Below are 20060 nucleotides of genomic sequence, written 5' to 3' on the forward strand. Positions count from 1 at the left end.
TGGAGGGGTCCCCCCCCCTTTTTTCCCTCCCCCCTTCTCCAGAAGCCTCGTGACCCCAAACGCCTGGATGCAGTACCTGGATGACCATGAGGTTACGGTAAACTATCTGCCTTTTTTTTTCTTTTCTGGGAAACCCAGATGTGGTCACAGGCTGAGTCTGTAACACCCCCGATGTATGCCCGTTTGTACGCAAGTGTAGGCTTACATGTTAGGTGGTGTAGGAGCTTGGTCCTGACCTACATGGCGGACCACGTTCCCCACATAGGTCTTCCCCACAGAGGGGACCACCCTACTATGGGCACCTTGCTCACCCCCGGAGATCTAGCCTTTCTTGGTGGGACTTCGGGGTTGATCTCGCAGTTTAATTATGGCCTGTGGCCGTATAGATTTGTTGAATGTTTGACAGTTGTCTTTCATATGTTCCTCTTGCAGCTAAGTTACTTATTTTTTTTTTAGGCAGCCTGCTATTTTTCCATAGTTTCCCACTCGGAGGTTGTGGTTTGGTCATCTGGACAATCACTGCATTGGATCCCCCCAGGCCTTGCAGAAGCTTACTGTGCCCTGGGAACTTTTCGCAAAGCTCCTTGATTGACGAATTAACCGACGGATGCGGTATGTCGCTCGTAAAGATTATGAGCATGGCAAAAAATGCGTCAGGATGCTAGCGAGAGCCTTACGTAAACACAGCACCTCCTCTTGGGTACATAAAGTTCAAACCCCTCGGGGAGTTGCGGAAGTGCATACCTCAAAAATCGCCTCTCTATTTCGGGACTATTATGCTGTGTTGGATGACTTTGATTCTGCCTGTCCCCTCACTGACTTAAGACTCCAGGCTCTCCCATATTTCGAATTATCTGGCTTCTTTGGGGCTTCCCTCCCTCTCATTAGGACAGAGGCACCCTGGAGTCGCTGATCACCCCTGAGGAATATTGGAGGCATCAGGGTGGGCTCAGTGGAGCATAAGCTCTCTGCATATGTGAATGATATTCTGTTCCATATTCCGAACTCCTTGGTCTCGCTGCCAAACCTGATGGAGGAACTGAAGGCCTTTAGCCGGGTGTCTAACTTCAAGATAAACTATGTGAAGTCAGAGATACTGGCAATCACCATACCTCCGGACCTGTAATGATCTGTACGTGCATCCTTCCCCTTCACTTGGGCAAAAACCTCTGACATACCTAGGGATACAGCTCTCTAACCAATACAAATCCCTTTACATGACCAATTATATCCCCTTACTCACCAAAATCCGATCTGACCTACAGTCGTGGTCCAAGGCGTCATTTACTTGGCTGGAACGAACTAACATACTTTAGATGACCGTTCTTCCTAGGATTCTGTTCCTCTTGCAGATGGTGCCTATTTCTCTACCTGGCCGCTTCATTCTTGAGCTTCAAAGTCTGTTCATACAGTATGTCTGGGGGGTAGGGGGCAAAAGACCACCAGTAGCCATGCCGATATTGAAAAGACCTAAAAGGCTGGGAGGTCTTGGTGTTCTGGACATTAAAAATTACTACAGAGTGGTCGCTGTTCAGAGGATTCTGAATTGGGGATTCCATACTTCTTCTAAACTGTGGATCCCCCTGGAGAAGACACTAGCTGGCCGTAACCTATCTTATGCCCTATGGGTCAATACAGCTGACAGGGGCCTCTTGGACTGGGCTTCACCCTTAACAATACACACCCTTAAGGTGTGGGATAAACTGAATAGTTCCCTCTCCCTGGTACCACCGTGGTCACTCCTGGCCCCCGATCGGGGGCTTCCCTTGGTTTCCTCCGGGGAAAGGCTAACTGAGCTTGGCACTTGGGTGGCGGATGGGATTGTCAGCATAGGCAAATTTATGAGGGCGGTGACTTGGAGCCCTTGGACTCCTTAAGGGAGCGATATGGTTCTTTCCCTCTAGATTTCTGGAGATACCGCCAGCTCCTTAACTTTTTTTCTCACTCATAAGCAATCCCTCCAAATCAGGTCTGCTTTAAATGGCATTTGAAAGCCTGTGGGTGGCTACAGAACCCACACCACATATGATTTCAGCCCTGTATCAGTTGATGCTTTCCACCGCAACGCAAGCCGGGGTACATTAGGGAGTGGAAGCGAGACCTACAGTGTGAGTTTACAGAGGAACAGTTGTCTCATCTATATCAACTGACCCATAATAGTTCTCTGGAAACTAAAACACAAGAAAATAATTATAAGCTACTGACTAGATGATATCAGGTACCCCTCCTCGGCCTCTGATCTTTGTTGGCGAAGAATGCGGCCAGCGGGGCTCTTTGCAGCATGTATGGTGGGAATGCCCCTTGATTAAACCCTTTTGGACAGAAATTAGGGATAATATACAAGATATTCTAGAGAATGACCTTCCACTGTTGCCGGCCCACTTTTTGCTTCATGTCCCCACGATCTCCATGACGAAATACAAAAATGCAGCGCCCTCCCTCACTTGCTCAAAGCAAGTTATACCGATATATTGGAAGAGTGCTCAAGTACCTAGAAGTGGGGAATGGGTTCGGAGGGTGACCTCAATCATGGAGACTGAGGAATGGTTAGGCACCTGTAAAGGCAGACGTGACCGCTTTGATTATATCTAGGCACCGTGGAAGCAGCATGTTGCAGGGACACACTCAGTTACCTCCAGTTTAGATATTGCATTGCTTGCAGACCCCTTATTTCCACAACCTGTCCAGACGCACCACAGAACCTAACTCTCTTATTTTTATTTATTTTCTGACATTGTTGGTTTCCTTTCTAGGGGAGCCCTCTGACTCGCCTGGCACAGACACAGATACGATGGGAATCACCCATTAACCACATCTGATACCAATTATAGTTATTTATGCTGAATTTTGTCGCTTCTTCATCCACTTCCTTTCTTTGTGGGAACGGGGAATGTCTACCCAACTACCCTTGCAGGGAGGGTGGTTTCTCCAATACATACGCTCCTGATACCTGGCGTGGTTGGATCCACACCTCACTGGGGCAGCTCCTCCATGGCGACTTTGTGGGCACATTTAATGGCCAGTCACAGTGGACGGGGGCCACTGGCCCCGCTGCCACATTTACAGTTATGCGGCGGGGTCGGGGTTGTGTTGTCTCCACCTGGTTACGATCTATTCACAAAAAAGCAATCTGGAGTGTTGTTTTCTTTAGCATATCAGATAATGGGTTTATATATGAATCGGTTTGAATATTTGTGGTTTAAGATACTGTGGCACCAATTTAATTTCCATGTGAATGTTCATTTTTTGTTTCCTTTTTCTGAATAGAAAATAAATAAAGATTAGATCTAGCAGAATAGTGCTGCAGATAACGTGTTTTTGTTTTTTGTTGAAGGAACTTTCCTCCTGTGTACACTTTTTCTGCAATTGGCACTAGGGAACTATAAAATGCTGCTAAAGGACAACTCAGACAGTTCTTACTGCCAACATGAGGACCAATAGGAAGTGTTTTTGGTATAAGGGTGGAACACTTGGGTCTTATCACCATCCTGTTATTCATGAAACACAAACGCAAAAGACTGGGGACAACTGTACAAGTGTCCCCATTATAAAGCCTCTTTACACAACTGGTTAGTGGATCAGCGAGAGATCTTACCAGATCAGCAGATACGGCGGTGGTGATGAGAGAATACGGCCCGTTCACCAACATCCCGCAGATAATCAACATGGCTGCAGAGATGAGATATGACCAATGATACAATGTAACAAGGGACACACAGGAGATACGACCAATCACAAAACAAAGAAGAGATAAAACCAGAGAGCAGATATAACCAACGATACAAGGTAACAAGGAACAAAGAAGAGATACGACCCAGCATATGAAGTAAAAAGGAACAGAGGAGAGAAGACCGACGATACAATGTAACAAAGAACAAAGAGGAGATATAACCAATGATACAATATAAGGAGGAACAGAGAGAAGACAAGACCATTGATACAATGTATCTAGGAACAGAGAGGAGGTAAGACCATTGATACAATTTAATAAGGAACAGGGAAGAGATATAACCAATGATAGAAAATAATGAGGAACAGAGAGAAGAGAAGGCCAATAATACAATGTAAAGAGGAATAGAGAGAAGATATGATTACTGATATAATGTAGAAGGAACAGAATAGAGATATGACCAATAATTCAAGGTAAGGAGGAAGAGAGAAAAGACCAGACCAATGATACGATGTAAAGAGGAATAGAGAGAAGATACAACCACTGATATAATGTAGCAAGGAACAGATAAGAGATACGACCAATGATACAATGTAACAAGGAACAGAGAAAGACTAAGACCAATAATACAATGTAAAGAGGAATAGAGAGAAGATACAATCACTGATATAATGTAGCAAGGAACATAGAAGAGATATGACCAATGATACAAGGTAACAAGGAAGAGAGAAGACAAGAGCAATGATACAATATAATGAGGAACAGAGAGGAGATTTAACCAATGATACAATGTAACAAGGAAAAGAAGAGACCTAAGACCAATGATACAATGTAACAAGGAATAGAGAGAAGATATGGCCATTGATATAATGAAACAAGGAACAGAGAGGAGATTAGAACAGTAATACAATGTAACGAGGAATAGAGAGGAGATAAGACCAATAATACAATGTAAAGAAGAACAGAGAAGATACGACCACTGATATGATGTAGCAAGGAACAGAGAGGAGATAAGTCCAACAGTACAATGTAGCAAGGAACAGAGAGAACATATAACCACTCATACAATGTAAGAACAGAGGAGAGCTACAACCACTGATAAAATGTAACAAGGAACAGAGATAACATATAATCAATCATACAATGTAACAAAAGAACAGAGGAGAGCTACAACCACTGATAAAATGTAACAAGGAACAGAGATAACATATAACCAATGATACAATGTCGCAAGGAACAGAGAAGAGGAAATGTAGGACCAACACAAAGAAGATAGCCACTCACCAATCGTGGTGGAAAGTCCTGTCTGGCCAAACTGGTTATATAAGAACAGCTGGGAGAGCAGAGGAGGAGAGAGGGATTAAAAAACAGTATGCCTAACATCCTAAATCCAAGATTTATTCAAAATTCAATTATCTTTGTAAACTGAAGGGTTTGGTAAATTTTGATACCCAAATCACTTTAAATTTCTGGTACTGAATTTTTCACAAAATAAAATGAAAATTCTTCAAAGATGGCTTTGCACATTTCAATGTCATTGCACAATCCCTATGTAATCTCTTTTAGATCTATCAAAAATATGTGTTGTGATGACCAACCTAAATAATCGATTCAGTAGTTCAGGCCTTTGCACTTTGTTGGTGGATCTAAAAGAGATTGTACTATTAGACTGTAATGTCCATTGTTATTACAATCTGATTGTACAATCACCTTTGGTCTGTTAAATTATGATTGAAAGTGTTTTATTATATCTGTTCAATGAGTGCAAACAAATTACCAGATAATCCCTCCAGAAATCCAGAGAGTTTATTTTCTGTACAGTCTGCCTGTGCCACTCTCCAGATACATTTTCCCAGCTATCTCTGAGGACTACAGAACACCTCCCCCAATATTAGGGAGATAAGGAGAGAGGGAGGGTTTTTGGAAACGTGTCCTAGGGTTTAAATGCTGCTCCTCCATAGATATGATACAGTGAGTGAACATGTTACTGGCAGGATGATCATGTAAAAATAAAGAAGGGAAACTGCACAAAATTACATTTTAGTTCTTGAGTTTAGGAAAACTTGAAACAAATTCAATTTTGAACTCCAGCCTCCTCTTTAGGTTTGCACAGTTGTACAGTCTCCTCTCCTGTACTGAAATTGCTTACTCTGATTTCACTGCACACTGAGCTTCTCAAAATTTGTATTAGCAATTAAGATACAGCCTGCTTCATTTTATGACTGGATCTAGCCCTTTCAACCCCAGCCTCACTGTCCCTGGTCTACCCCTTTCATTCATTGGATTTCAGTGCTTTTAATCATGGAGGCTCAGCATCACATGTGGGCATTACCTAGGGCGGTGTGCATGCGAATGCAGCCTGTCTGGGAATTCCCACTTCTCCAGACTGACATCGACTCATCAAGACATTTTAATATTTTCATAACTCCTGCCAAGAAGCAGCCCACGAATTGAATCAGAGCTGAGGACTCTTGAGAAACATACTGAGGCTCCTCCCACCAACTGTGATCTGTGAATTGCATGGAAAAGCTCAGAGACCCAACAACGATGTCACTGGGTCTATCATATGGTACATAACATTTCATAATCTATCATTCAGAATGTGCCACGTATAGGGAGAGCCTTCTTTATTAATCTTTAGTACATAATAAAAACATTTTCCATTAGCATGTTGATGAAGGGGGAAGGGACAAAAATCGGAAAGGCAAGCAGAATATATTACAGCTTTATAGGATTATTGATCAGATATTGCACACTCACCATGGGGGCAGTTAATATCAGCATGACAGCGCAGGTAATAGCTCGTCCCCCAGTGTAATCGGATATTGCTCCTGCAACAATCCCACCTAGAACACAATTCACACATTGATTAAAACATGGCAATAATCTGGTGGTCTGGTATTTCAACAATTAGGAAAACTGACATGATATCTCATCAATGAAAAATTGTCTGCCATTCAACAACTTCAAAATGGTTTGGATTCCATGGATATTGCATTATTTTCCTGGGGACTTCAATGGGTCTCTGTGGATCAATACCCATCCAGACACAGGGATACAGAACTCAGCATGGTGGTGCCTGTGTTGGTCCAGATCCATTTCCCCAAAACCCCTTTCCGACACCATCCCTCTATCCTCCACCAGCTCCCTCTTCTTAACCTCTGCCCACCTCTTTTCTTCATCTCCCGTCTTCTAGTTAGGTATCTTCCTGGTTCTGGCCAAGAGGGATTCCTGGTGCAGGGCTCCTTCCCCAACTGGCTCAGATTGTCTACCAAAGTACGACCATGCAGCCACCCTCATACTTTGCTAGGTAGTATACGGTCTGAACAACTAGATACCCACCTGATAACTAATTGCTCAGTATGCAATCACATCAATCGTTGGTAAACACCCGTCTGACCTTCGTATGTCACCCACTCATCAATAGATTTCCTAAAGTGTTACTAAACCCAAAACCGTAAAATCACATGCACATTCAGGACATGCAGTAAAGCATGCTTGGAATACTCACTGTGGAACCTAAGGGGTTAATCCTCTGCATTGTGTAAAAAGGCTGTTTGATCCTGTCTTCTCTGATCCTCCCCTTTTTCCACAGTGCCTTGGGGGCACTTTGCACATGCTCGGTTTGGTGCGTATTGCTAGAGAGTTTTTTTTTTTCTTGGGAGGGTGCATGTGATCGGCACAGGGCCAATCAGCACAGTCCAGTCGGAGGGTCAGGAGAAACTCAGGTTTCTATGCATGTTCCCAGAATACGCAAAAAGCGCGCTTCATGCCTGTGGTGCCATATATATTGTTAAATGGCACCCCAAAAGTGGCTAGGAAACACACGTTTTGTCATGCGGTAAAAAAAAACGCACAAAATGCTCCATACGCTACTTTGTCGCACATAGGGTTGCCCATTAGCACAACACGAAGGGCTTAATTAACTTCTCTGATTTCATTTAATTAACCCTCATATTTCTTTTTTTTTCCTTAAGAACAATTCATAGACTCAATTGAGGTTTTTTTGATTTTTTCATCAAAAAACCCATAGCAGTTGGCCTCATACTCCATATTTTAGCATATTTTTTTGGAGTCTTTATAAATCAGTCATTGTCATTCCATTATATGAATGTTTTTCTTATGCATTGAATACATTATGTTAAATCAGGCTCACTTTAAAAACTACAACCTGGGCTGAGATTTAATATACATTGATGATATCTTTTCTTATATCTGTAAGTAGTAAAATCCAAGTGGGAGGGCGAAACGCGTCAACATATTTCCGGTGCGAGAGCCATTGACGCGTCACTTCCTGGAGACCATGGAACGCAGCACACAGCGTTCCCAGAACCTACCACTGTCAGGCGGCGATAGTGATATGCAGCTCTTTTATTACGTTTGTAAGTAGATTTCTGCTTCTCAATAAATGTTTAATATTACTGGTTTCACCATGCAAGTTTTTCATTCCTTTTGAGCAAATAACCACTGTAAGGGATACAGCCATACACCAACAGCTTGGAGGAATTTGATAAAAGTGAAGGGGTCACCCGTCCTGCAGTTCGTAACTAATTTTACATCAGTTTTAAGTCTATTTGACCCTGGCTGGAGGGTCCATTTCTGGTGAGTGAGGTTCTTGAGGGAGTTCAGAGACACCTTGCACTGGATATTGGAATATCACAGCACTTTAGCAATTTTTATCCACAAAAATGTGAGTGTTATCTTATTTATTATACACAATAAACTATCCAAACGGGATTATGCTTTGTGAGTTTCCTTCCCTATGGTTTTTATCCTACTGGCATATCTGGGGGAGATCGCTTTCCAACTAGCCTAAAGGACACAGAGCTCATTCCACACTGGACTTAGCGTGTTTGACCCACATGCAGTACTGCTAGGGGGTCCTGACAGTCTGGTAAGTGGAACATCCTTAGGGAGTGCATCTTCACAAGATTGCACCTTATTGTGGCACGGATTGCACTGATCTGCATACTAAGAAGCACTTTTGTGCACTTTTACTGGCCACTTGCTTACAACTTTGAACTGTTTGGGACTTTGATATTTTCTCAATATTTTTTATTTATTTTAATTTATTTTCATATTGTTGGTATATGCACCTGTGATTATGTATATTTGCACATTCATATGTGATTACATATGATTAATGCACATTTGTACTATTATGTGATTTGCACGGATTATAGGCACTTTGATGCATATGAACTTTTTTGGTGAAAAGGTAATAGATTTAATTGCACAATTGTCACTTTACACCCATTTTGCGCTTAATATTATTATTTTTGACTTTTTTGATTGTAGTATCACCAGCACTCATCTGCACTTGTATGGGACTGTCTTTGCACATTACATTGGATTTTTTTAAATAGAATTAATATTTGAGAATATCACATTTACCAGCACTTGGGCACTTTATATATGGAATAATTTCTTTTTACACGTATTTATTTATATACTATTCTGTAACAGTTATATAGGAGAGTTGGTATTCTTTGCAAGTGCTGTTTTTTTCTTTCATATTTAGTAAAATCCATAAAATAAAAAAATTAAGAAAAGAAAAAAAAAAAAAAAAAAAGTTCTCTTATTTGCTCCGGTTGTTTTTTTTTTAAAGTATATCAGTGACATTTTTTTGTTATATCTGTTAAGTTCTAAAAAAATACCTGTTGATCCTGGCAGAAATCTTGTGAGCTGATAAACTGTGGTGCACTCCTATCTGTTATATTTTTTTATGCTATTGCTAAAGGACTACAGAACACCTTCCCTCTATGTTTTGGAAAAAAGAAGAGAAGGAGCTGTTGTATAGACCCATGGGGTGACAAAGCTGCTGCTCCACAAATAAGAAAGGAAGTGAGTGTTGTCCCCTTAGGACAAAAAATTTGTTATTGGAGGATCAACCGGTAGAGAATAAGAAAAAAAAAGCCTGAAAGAACTAAAAAAAGGAATGCAGCAACCTCATCTAAGAACTGGCAAGCTGCAATATGTTACTTTTTTTTTTTGTTGTAGCTGGGTTTAGTGTTAATGATTTGGGGGTAGGGTAGCGATATTTATTGTAACTGAAACAAAGGATCTGAAAGGCCTTACCTATAATTCCGCCAGCATCAAACAGAGTAGACATGTCTCCAGCTTTTTTGGGATCAAAGTGAGCTAGAATGCAAAGGAAACAAAAATGTTAAAATATATAAATAATGTTTTTATTTTTGTAACTCTGATATTTAGAGCCGGTTCACGCTACTCCGACATGTCAGGCGACTTGGTCGCCTGACAAATAGCGCTCTATGCTGTGCAATGGAACCGTTCTAATCAGAGCGACTCAAGTCGCTCCGACTTAGAAAAAGGTTCCTGCACTACTTTTGGACAAAGTCGGAGCGACTTGCATTGACTTCTATTATGAGGAGTCGTTTGCAAGCCGCGATGAAGTCGTGCTGCATGGGCGACTTCAAAGTCGCCCAAAGTCGGGGCGACTTTGAGTCGTGGTAGTGTGAACCGGCTCTTAAGTGCACGCTCTGTCATAATCTATTGTATTATTTCATATACAGATTTGTGCGCGCTCCCTCTAGTGGCTGTTTGTACATCAGAAAATGCATTCAGCATCCTTGCTGAATGAGGAGGGCAGAAGCAGTTCCAAGGCAAACCACCAAAGAGGTTGCATAATTGTTTCTAAACCATCTACTGGGATTTTTGGAGTTTTTACATTTTTATTATTTATGGCACAAAGTGAAAGATAAAATGGTCAGGAGCAATACGTATTATAAGGCTACCCATGGATGAAAGAAGACTAAATTGATAACAATGGAAGAAGATGGAAACCATTAAACCTGACTCAGATCTATTGAAGAATTATTAAAAATCTAGAAATAACTAGGGAATCCACTAAGAAATAAACTAGGGAATCCAGCTGTGAGAGTCTGACACTTCTATGTTTTGTAAGAGGGGCAGAGACAAACTACTGGGAAAGTCCTCACGATTGGAGTCCTGTAGAAACGCAAAGTGACTCTTGTCATGAGGGAAGTATTGGGGATGACACTGCTGGCCTCCTTTAAAAATGCTAGTTTCCTGGCTTTTGTCTGACTTTAGTACTTTTAATCATGGACTTAAAACAAGCATGCTATAAATAGTCAGAAAAGTGTCTGAATTCATCATCTCTAATACTTGTTCTGGGTCAATGGTTTCCAAAGCACCGAAGTCAAGATATCAGCATGACAGCCAAGAAAGCAGCATATTCAGTGTTTACAGTGCATCCAGAAAGTATTCACAGCGCTTCATTTTTTCCACATTTTATGTTACAGCCTTATTCCAAAAAAGATTCAATTAATTATTTTCCTCAAAATTCTACAAACAATACCCCATAATGACAAGGTGAAAGAAGTTTGTTTCAAATCTTTCCAAATGTATTAAAAATAAAAAACGAAAAAAAATCCCATGTACATAAGTATTTACAGCCTTTGCTCAATACTTTGTTGAAGCACCTTTGGCACCAATTACAGCCGCGAGTCTTTTTGGTATGATGCTACAAGCTTGGCACACCTATTTTGGCAGTTTCTCCCATTCTTCTTTGCAGGACCTCTCAAGCTCCATCAGGTTTGATGGGGTGCGTCGGTGCACAGCCATTTTCAGAATTCTCTTTAGAGATGTTCAATTGGGTTTGAGTCTGGGCTCTGACTGGGCCACTTAAGGACATTCACATAGTTGTCCTGTAGCCACTGTTTTGTGATCTTGGCTGTGTGCTTAGGGTCGTTGTCCTGTTGAAGATGAACCTTTGCCCCAGTCTGAGGTCCAGAGCGCTTTGAAGCAGGTTTTCATCAAGGATATATCTGTATATTGCAGGGTTCATCTTTCCTTCAAGCTGGACTAGTCTCCCAGTTCCTGCCACTGAAAAACACCCCTACAGCATGATGCTGCCACCACCATGCCTCACTGTAGGGATGGTATTGGCCAGGTGATGAGCGGTGCCTGGTTTCCTCCAGACATGACACTAGCCATTCAGGCCCAAGAGTTCAATCTAGGTTTCATCAGACCATGATTTGAGAGTCCTTCAGGTGCCTTTGGGCAAACTTCAGGTGGGCTGTCATTAGGGTTGCCACCTCATTCCTTTAAACCAGGACACACATTAATTACACAGGTTCGGTGGTTGATTAAGGTGGTAACCAAAATCACTTAGTGCCTTACGTTCATTTTATTAGCCTCAGAACCTATGTAATTAATATGTGTCCTGGTTTAAAGGGATGAGGTGGCAACCCTAGCTGTCATGTGCCTTTTATTAAGGAGTGGCTTCCATCTGGCCAATCTACCATACAGGCCTGATTGGTGGAGTGCTGCAGAGATGGTTGTTCTTCTGGAAGGTTCTCCTCTCTCCACGTAGAAATGCAGGGACGTTTGGGTTCTTGGTCACCTCCCTGACTAAGGCCCTTCTCCGCCAAATCGCTCAGTTTGGTTTGGCGGCCCGATCTAGGAAAGTCCTGGTGGTTCCAAATTTCTTCCATTTAGGGATGTTTGAGGCCACTGTGCTCATTGGGACCTTCAATGCTGCAGAACTGTTTGTTACCCTTCCCCAGATCTATGCCTTGGTACAATCCTGTCTCAGAAGTCTACAGACAATTCCTTGGACTTCATGGCTTGGTTTGTGCTCTGACATGCTCTGTTAACTGTGGGACCTTATATAGACAGGTGTGTGCCTTTCCAAATTATGTCCAATCAACTGAATTTACCACAGGTGGACTCCAATCAAATTGTAGAAACATCTCAAGGATGATCAGTGGAAAGAGGATACACCAAGTTCAATTTTGAGTGTCATGGCAAAAGCTGTGAATACTTATGTACATGGGATTTTTTAATTTTTATTACATTTGCAAAGATTTCAAACAAACTTCTTTCAGGTTGTCATTATGGAGTATTATTTGTAGAGTTTTGAGGTAAATAATGAATTGAATCCATTCTGGAATAAGGCTGTAACATAAAATGTGGAAAAAGTGAAGCACTGTGAATACTTTGAATGGCATAAAATCTCAGGGAGGAAAAAGATTCCATTTGTTATTTCTAACCCCTTTGCATCCCTGAATGGCCCAGGCCCTCCAATTACACTGCATGGGATCTTACCAACATTCGATATATAGAGGGGGAGCCAGTAGAGAAAGGTGTAACTGACAAGCTTTGCGAACAGCAGACACAGCGAGAATTCCATCACGCCCTAAAAAGAAAAAAGTTGCCTCTGATCAGAGTCAGACAAACAATGTACAGAGTAGAGGTTTTGGGGCCCATTCACACACAAGCTCCCCTTGTTGTTTGATTCCATCAAAGTTTTAGTATAAAAATGTTAGGATTTTAGCATGGTTCTTTAGTCATGTGACTGGTGAGATAGAATCTTCGCTGGTGAGACAGAATCTTCGCTGGTGAGACAGAATCTTCGCTCAGTATTTCTGCTTTTAAGCATGGGAGGGGATGCAGGGTGCAGAATAAGTACTATCTGTACATAAAAAAAATATTGAGGCGCTAACACATGAGTATAACAACTGGTCACAAAAAAAAGGTAAACTCAATATATTGTAATAAATATCACCAGAAGTGACGTGTATCAGTGCAAAGAGTAAATAGCTCTACCTGCACTATAGGTCCCCAGAGGCCTTAGTGCTTCTGGTAAGTGACCTCAGCTCACTGGTGAAGGATCAGGCATTTTTTTTACGTCACTTCTATATTCCACCGAGAGAAGAAGCACTGAGAAAATACACAAGATTTGTCACCATTTCACCTGGAATTTTTGCACAATTTTATATGGACTTTCTTATATTTTATTATGTGTCACTTATGTACATTTATATGTGTGTTTAAGCACTTTTTTACACATCTGGTACAATTTGTATCCCCAATCTTGTTTTGGAGATTTTTGCATGAAGCACTCCGCTCCCTATTATTGATATTTTTTGGCTGTATTAGTTGGTACGCCCACCTGCAGCACCAGCACTATTGACTTTAGGAAGATTATTGCACAAGTACTTCTACCATTTTGTTCATCATACATTCACATTTGCTTTATGCACTGGTAATAATTGATATAGGTTTATTTCTTCTATATTTATATTTCTTTTGCACTGATACACGTCACTTCTGTGTTAGCGCCTCAATATTTTTCTTCATCTTCATTTAAGTCCACTACACTTAAATTCGAAGGCAGCTTCACTATATACACTGAGTTCATTTAAAGGGAGGCGCCTTTACTCTCTACATTACCCCATACAATCTGTACATATTCATTGAATAATGTATGTTCATGGGAAAATGCCTTAAAAAGTGTTTGCTAAAATTGCTACCCTAAAAAAAAAAAAAAAAAAAAAAAGAAAAAAAATTAGATCCATTTCCTTTACAATAAAAGCATTGTGCTGTGTAATTTGACCCCCTGTAACACCTGGCTGAACCTGCCTGGCTATACCCTCACCTATGAAAACTGACCACGGTATATCATGGCTGCTGAGCCCTGACACCATGGTCAGTTTACATGCTTCCATCAGCTGCAGCCCTGCTCTCTGTCTGTGTCCTCCTCAGCCTTCCCTGCCTTTCAGCTCCCCGATCCTCCCCTCCTGCTGTAAAAAAAAAAAAAAAAAAAACTGTTTGTGCTTTCTATAAGTTCCTCTGTTATATAATATTAAAGCTACCCAGTGGCTGTCATTTATAAAAATATGCTGTATAATACCCATAGGCGTGCGCAGCCTATTGCATTAGGGTGTGCACCCCAAAGCTCAAACACACATGCGTGTATATTATATATATATATATATATATATATATATATATATATATATATATATATATATATAGATAGAGCAGTGATGGCGAACCTTGGCATGAGACGGTCAGACTGCAGACATGATACAGGAGATGGTCAGAGACTGCAGACATGATACAGTAGATGGTCAGAGACTGCAGACATGATACAGGAGATGGTCAGAGACTGCAGACATGATACAGGAGATGGTCAGAGACTGAGGACATGATACAGGAGATGGTCAGAGACTGAGGACATGATACAGGAGATGGTCAGAGACTGCAGACATGATACAGGAGATGGTCAGAGACTGAGGACATGATACAGGAGATGGTCAGAGACTGAGGACATGATACAGGAGATGGTCAGAGACTGCAGATGTGATACAGGAGATGGTCAGAGACTGCAGATGTGATACAGGAGATGGTCAGAGACTGCAGACATGATACAAGAGATGGTCAGAGACTGCAGACATGATACAAGAGATGGTCAGAGACTGCAGACATGATACAGGAGATGGTCAGAGACTGCAGACATGATACAGGAGATGGTCAGAGACTGCAGACATGATACAGGAGATGGTCAGAGACTGAGGACATGATACAGGAGATGGTCAGAGACTGAGGACATGATACAGGAGATGGTCAGAGACTGCAGATGTGATACAGGAGATGGTCAGAGACTGCAGATGTGATACAGGAGATGGTCAGAGACTGCAGACATGGTACAGGAGATGGTCAGAGACTGCAGACATGATACAAGAGATGGTCAGAGACGGCAGGCGTGATACAGGAGATGGTCAGAGACTGCAGACATGATACAGGAGATGGTCAGAGACTGCAGACATGATACAGGAGATGGTCAGAGACTGCAGACATGATACAGGAGATGGTCAGAGACTGCAGACATAATACAGTAGATGATCAGAGACTGAGGACGTGATACAGGAGATGGTCAGAGACTGCAGACATGATACAGGAGATGGTCAGAGACTACAGACATGATACAGGAGATGGTCAGAGACTGCAGACATGATACAGGAGATGGTCAGAGACTGCAGACATGATACAAGAGATGGTCAGAGACTGCAGACATGATACAAGAGATGGTCAGAGACTGCAGACATGATACAAGAGATGGTCAGAGACTGCAGACATGATACAGGAGATGCTCAGAGACTGAGGACATGATAGAAGAGCACTAGGGGGGCCGGAGAGCACAGGGGAAGCAGAGAGCACTGGAGGAGGTGAAGGGCACGGTGGGGGGGGGGGGACAGGAGAGAATTAAGAGGGGGTTTGGAAAGCATTGTAGGGGGGTTGGAAGGCGCAGGGGGTGGAGAGGACTGGGGGGGCGAGCAGGGAAAACCAGGGGGGTGGAGAGCACTGGGGGGGGACAGGGAGAATAGGGGGAGGGAGATGAAAAGCACTGTGGGGAGCTGAAGAGCATCGGGGGGGCAGCAAAGGAAGTTGTATAGGAGGGGGATGGGGCAGCTGCATATAGATGAATTGATCTTTCCCTATTCTTCCTGCAGGAGGGAGAGGAGGAGAATCAGTTATTCAGCAGCTGCAGGAAGAATAGAGAAAGATGAATCCCTCTATATGCAGGTTCCCCATCCCCCTCCTATCCAGCACAGAACACACACCCTTGAGCAATGGGCACTCACCTTCTTCCCGCCGAGGCCCCGCCCCATTCTTCCCGCCGAGGCTCCGCCCCCCTTTCTTCCCGCCGAGGCTCCGCCCCCCGCTTGCAGCACGGATTGAAGGAACTGCCACTGCAGCTGCCTTCACACTGCCATACAGGATCTCTCAGAGGACGCTGGCTGATTCCCCTAGTGCGCCCCCCCCCCATTGGTACCCCACTGTGTGTGTGACACTGTCCTGACTCCTGTAGTAGCTGCTTGCGGTGATGTCGGGGGTGGGTGGGATCGAGCAACTGTCAAACACCAGCCAATGATTGGGCTGCTTAAGAAAGGGGCGGAGCCACATAAATGAAGCAGCCGCCCAGACCCCATCCCATTGGCTGGTGTTTGATAGCTGTTCGGTCCCGCCCATCCCCGACATCACCCCTGAGTTCTGACAGCTGGTCTTTCCCCTGCAAGCAGTAACATTACCTGACAGTGTCACACACACTGAACGGCTCTGGTAAGCCGCACTATCTGCTGGAGCCAACAGCACAGCCGCCTCTCCACCGAGTATCTCACTACCCTCAGTGCCAAAGATGGAGATCTCGGGAGACAGCAGGCCCTACACTAACAGACACAGGGTGATTAGGGTGTGCCCAGGCACACCCGGCACACCCCGTGCGCACGCCTATGATAATACCTTATTTACGAGTGCCGCTCATGTGCCTGCCTGTCTCATTATCCGGGCTGACGTCAGCATGGGGGGGTTACCCAGCAACTTCCCCTGCAGCTATCAGATCGGGAGAGACCAGCGGGCAGTTACGTGAGTGCCGAACACTGCTCGTAAATAAGGTATTATACCACATTTTTATAAAGGAGATCCACTAGGGAGCGTAATGTTTTCTAATAGAGGGAACTATAAAAAAAAAAAAAAAAGTGGCTTAACAACTACTTTAAGATTTAGAAGAAATAGATTGGCTTTATCCCTTTTATAACCATGAAAAAAGTCTGGAACCAAATTTTTGATGTGCATGACTCTTCAATTAAGGCACTCTTCAATGCACACACGCAAAAGTTTTCATCCTGAGGTACCAGCATCCGGCTAAATGAGAAGCAGAAGACCCTCACAAGGCCCCATCAACCATCCATCGGAGAACCCCAATTTCTTTGGCAATGCCCGCTTACCGGTATCCTAAGCGCCCCCAAAAAGCTAATGGCCTGTGGGTGTTCAACAGGCTCTTGAGGATTCCCAGACTCCTCGAGGTCGGCTCCGGACTGTCTCTTAACTATGTTCTCTGTGCTGCTGTTCATGGCCTGAATGTTCTCCAACTCATCTTTCGCTTCTTCCTGAAATGGTAAAACATAATGGCATTGGGTCAGTTTTCTCCCTGACAGCTGTGTGTGTATGTCCAAACCATGGCATAGTTTTTCTAAAGAAAATGAAACAAACACTGATTGGTGATTTATAATCTCTGGATACTAAAGGATAACTAAACCATAGAACAAAAATATATTTTCTATGTTGTCTATATTGCAGCCCTCTACTCCTTACTAGATGCAGCAGTTGCATTATTTTACTTTTTTTTATTTTAAGGATAAGGTCATTTTTATTAGGTACAAGAAAAAACGACTACCGATCCGGCCATAAATACAGTGTCAATGTTGTTATCTCATTGTCCTAAATACCTGTCTAGGGCAGCTTCTGTACAAGGATTTTCAGAGAGGTATTTTTTATGGTAATTAAAGGACTCACATTGTTCTGATCCGGAGGGGTACAGCCTATATCTTCGGGATCTGCAGAGAAAGCATAAATAAGACCATTTGGATGAGATAAATTCAAGAAACAGCTATGACCCGACATGATTTATCAGGACAGATATACCAACAAAAAAGCAATCATGTGTTCACCCACCAGCTCCGTCACGGCTACATCACCCCAATTCCAGGCCCCTTACACTGGGTTCCAATTTTATGGAGGATAGCCTTCAAAAGTCAGCCTACCCACAAAACTCTAAATAACTTGCCTCACCCTGTTTGACAGAACATCTGGTCACCCATACACCCACATGTGCCTTCTGCTCCTCAACGAAAAGAGAAAAATTACAAATTAAAAGAAAAATTACTCGTGCCCAGAATTGTCCTGAAATCTCCTGGATCTCATGCATTCTGTCTTGTAGCACACACCACATGGAGCTCACTGCCATCCATTGTCCAGGAAGAACTTCTCTGCAGACTCAGGACACACCTATAAATCCAGGCTATAGCAACACCTGACAAACCCTTTTCTTCAAAGATTCCAACACCAGCTTAAGAAGTGCTTTGAGTCCCCAGGGGGAGAAGTGTTTTATTATTATTATTGTTAAATGATAAATTGAACAATGCCTCAGCTGGTAAAGGCTGCACTTCTGTAGATACCTTCGGTCAGGAAATACTTTATGGCCCGCACTCTAGGATACAATTACCAAATGACTGCAGTTCAGCAGACAAAAAACAACTAATTACACAGAACACTGTTCCACCAACACAAAAGTTGAGGTTGCAAGTGTGACCCAGCCCCATGCTCCAGGGGGCCCGTGCAGCCCCCCTGTACATCTGGATAGGAGAAGAGGCGGGGGCGGCTGCATATAGAGGAACCGATCTCTCCATTTTCCTCCTTCAGGATGGAGAGGCGAAGGGGGCATTCAGTGGCTGCAGGAGAAAAATTGAGAGATTGGTTCCTCTATATGCAGCCACCCCCGCCGCTCCTCCTATTCAGCTTCTTTCTGCTGCCCCCTGTGTGCTCTCCAGCACCCCTGTGCTCCTTTCCAGCCCCCTGTGCTCTCTTCTGCCCCCCCCCCCTCCTTCCCGCAGCTCTGCCAGGTTCCCCCTTCCCTCTCCTGCCGGCTGCTGCGGGGGATCTGTCAGGATGGAGAGCTGGGAAGGGTCCCATTTACCAGCCTCTTCCTTTTCTGAATGGAAAGTCAGTGATCTGTACCCATCACTGACTCTGTCCATTTATAAAACTGAAACATAGTAAATTTTGTTTACTATGCTTCAGTTTGTGAATGAACGGGAACCTGTACAGAGCTATTACTGTCCATTCATTCAGTGTAGCTGAGGCAGCAGAGAAGGAGTTTGAGTGCTGTGTACTTTATCAGCTTTCTGTGTCTCAAAGGTAAAACATCAGAGGTCTTTTTAGACCACTGATATCTCCCCAAAGCCCCCCAACAGGGCTCCTAAAAAAAAAAAAAAAAAATTGCAAAAGATAAATTGTAACAAAAAAACAAACACACAATAAAAAAAAAAAAAAAAAAAAAAAAGATAAAAAAAATTACAAAAATTAAAAAACGACTGACACCAGCGGTAGAACTACCAGGGTCACAAAAGTCGCACTTGCAACCGGGCCCTGGTGTTCTGCAATCAGCTTCAGAGGGAAGGCCCCCCGGTCAGAGCCCTTCATGGTTTCTTGCATTGGGGCCCTGAAGGTTCTAGTTACGCCACTGGCACAAATATGCCAGAACAAATATACTAGGGACTTACACTCAATGAGGAAGAAGAAGCATATAATTCCCATGGCACCGATTATAATTCCAGGTACGATGAAGGACAAGCCCCAGGCAGAGGAGACAAAAACCCCAGCGATTAGAGAGCCCAATATGTTGCCGACAGCTGTGTGAGAGTTCCAGATCCCCATGATGAACCCTCGCCTGTGAGTGGAACAAAGTAAAATATGCCAATTAGATTGTATCAATAGAGAAGTTCACAATTTATTTCCATCCTTCCAACATAGATAAACAGAGACACAACTAAGTAGCTTTAATAAAAGCATGGTTAAATCACATGTGGAATGGTGAAACAGACATGGATTTGATGTATATTTTATGAGGCATCCTCGGATTTATTTTTCTTTTTGTGTTCTCAAAATGAGGTCTCACTGACACACAGAGGGCGGGAGGGGGGTCCCAGACTATTGACACACCGACACTTGGGGGTGGGGGTCCCAATGACCAGGGGAGGACTGAGCCAGGGGGACAATTGCC

At 43.1% G+C, this 20060-nt stretch overlaps 1 protein-coding gene across 2 annotated transcripts in view; it reads right to left on the reverse strand.

Moving 5' to 3' along the window:
* LOC309567977 (glucose-6-phosphate exchanger SLC37A2-like) overlaps window positions 1-20060 on the reverse strand; it is a 100368-nt gene that overhangs the window by 20707 nt on the left and 59601 nt on the right. For both annotated transcript variants that reach the window (XM_082273533.1, XM_082273534.1), the window contains exons 7-14: window positions 19561-19727; window positions 17795-17835; window positions 17227-17388; window positions 12761-12851; window positions 9749-9811; window positions 6431-6516; window positions 4955-5003; window positions 3596-3669 (exon numbers count right to left, since the gene is read on the reverse strand). In XM_082273533.1, coding sequence (XP_082129659.1) covers window positions 3596-3669; window positions 4955-5003; window positions 6431-6516; window positions 9749-9811; window positions 12761-12851; window positions 17227-17388; window positions 17795-17835; window positions 19561-19727 — 733 coding nt within the window. The remainder of the gene's footprint in view (window positions 1-3595; window positions 3670-4954; window positions 5004-6430; window positions 6517-9748; window positions 9812-12760; window positions 12852-17226; window positions 17389-17794; window positions 17836-19560; window positions 19728-20060) is intronic.

Source organism: Pelophylax lessonae (genome assembly GCF_965119305.1).
Source record: "Pelophylax lessonae genome assembly, chromosome: 12".
In the NCBI taxonomy this organism is placed as follows: domain Eukaryota; kingdom Metazoa; phylum Chordata; class Amphibia; order Anura; family Ranidae; genus Pelophylax; species Pelophylax lessonae.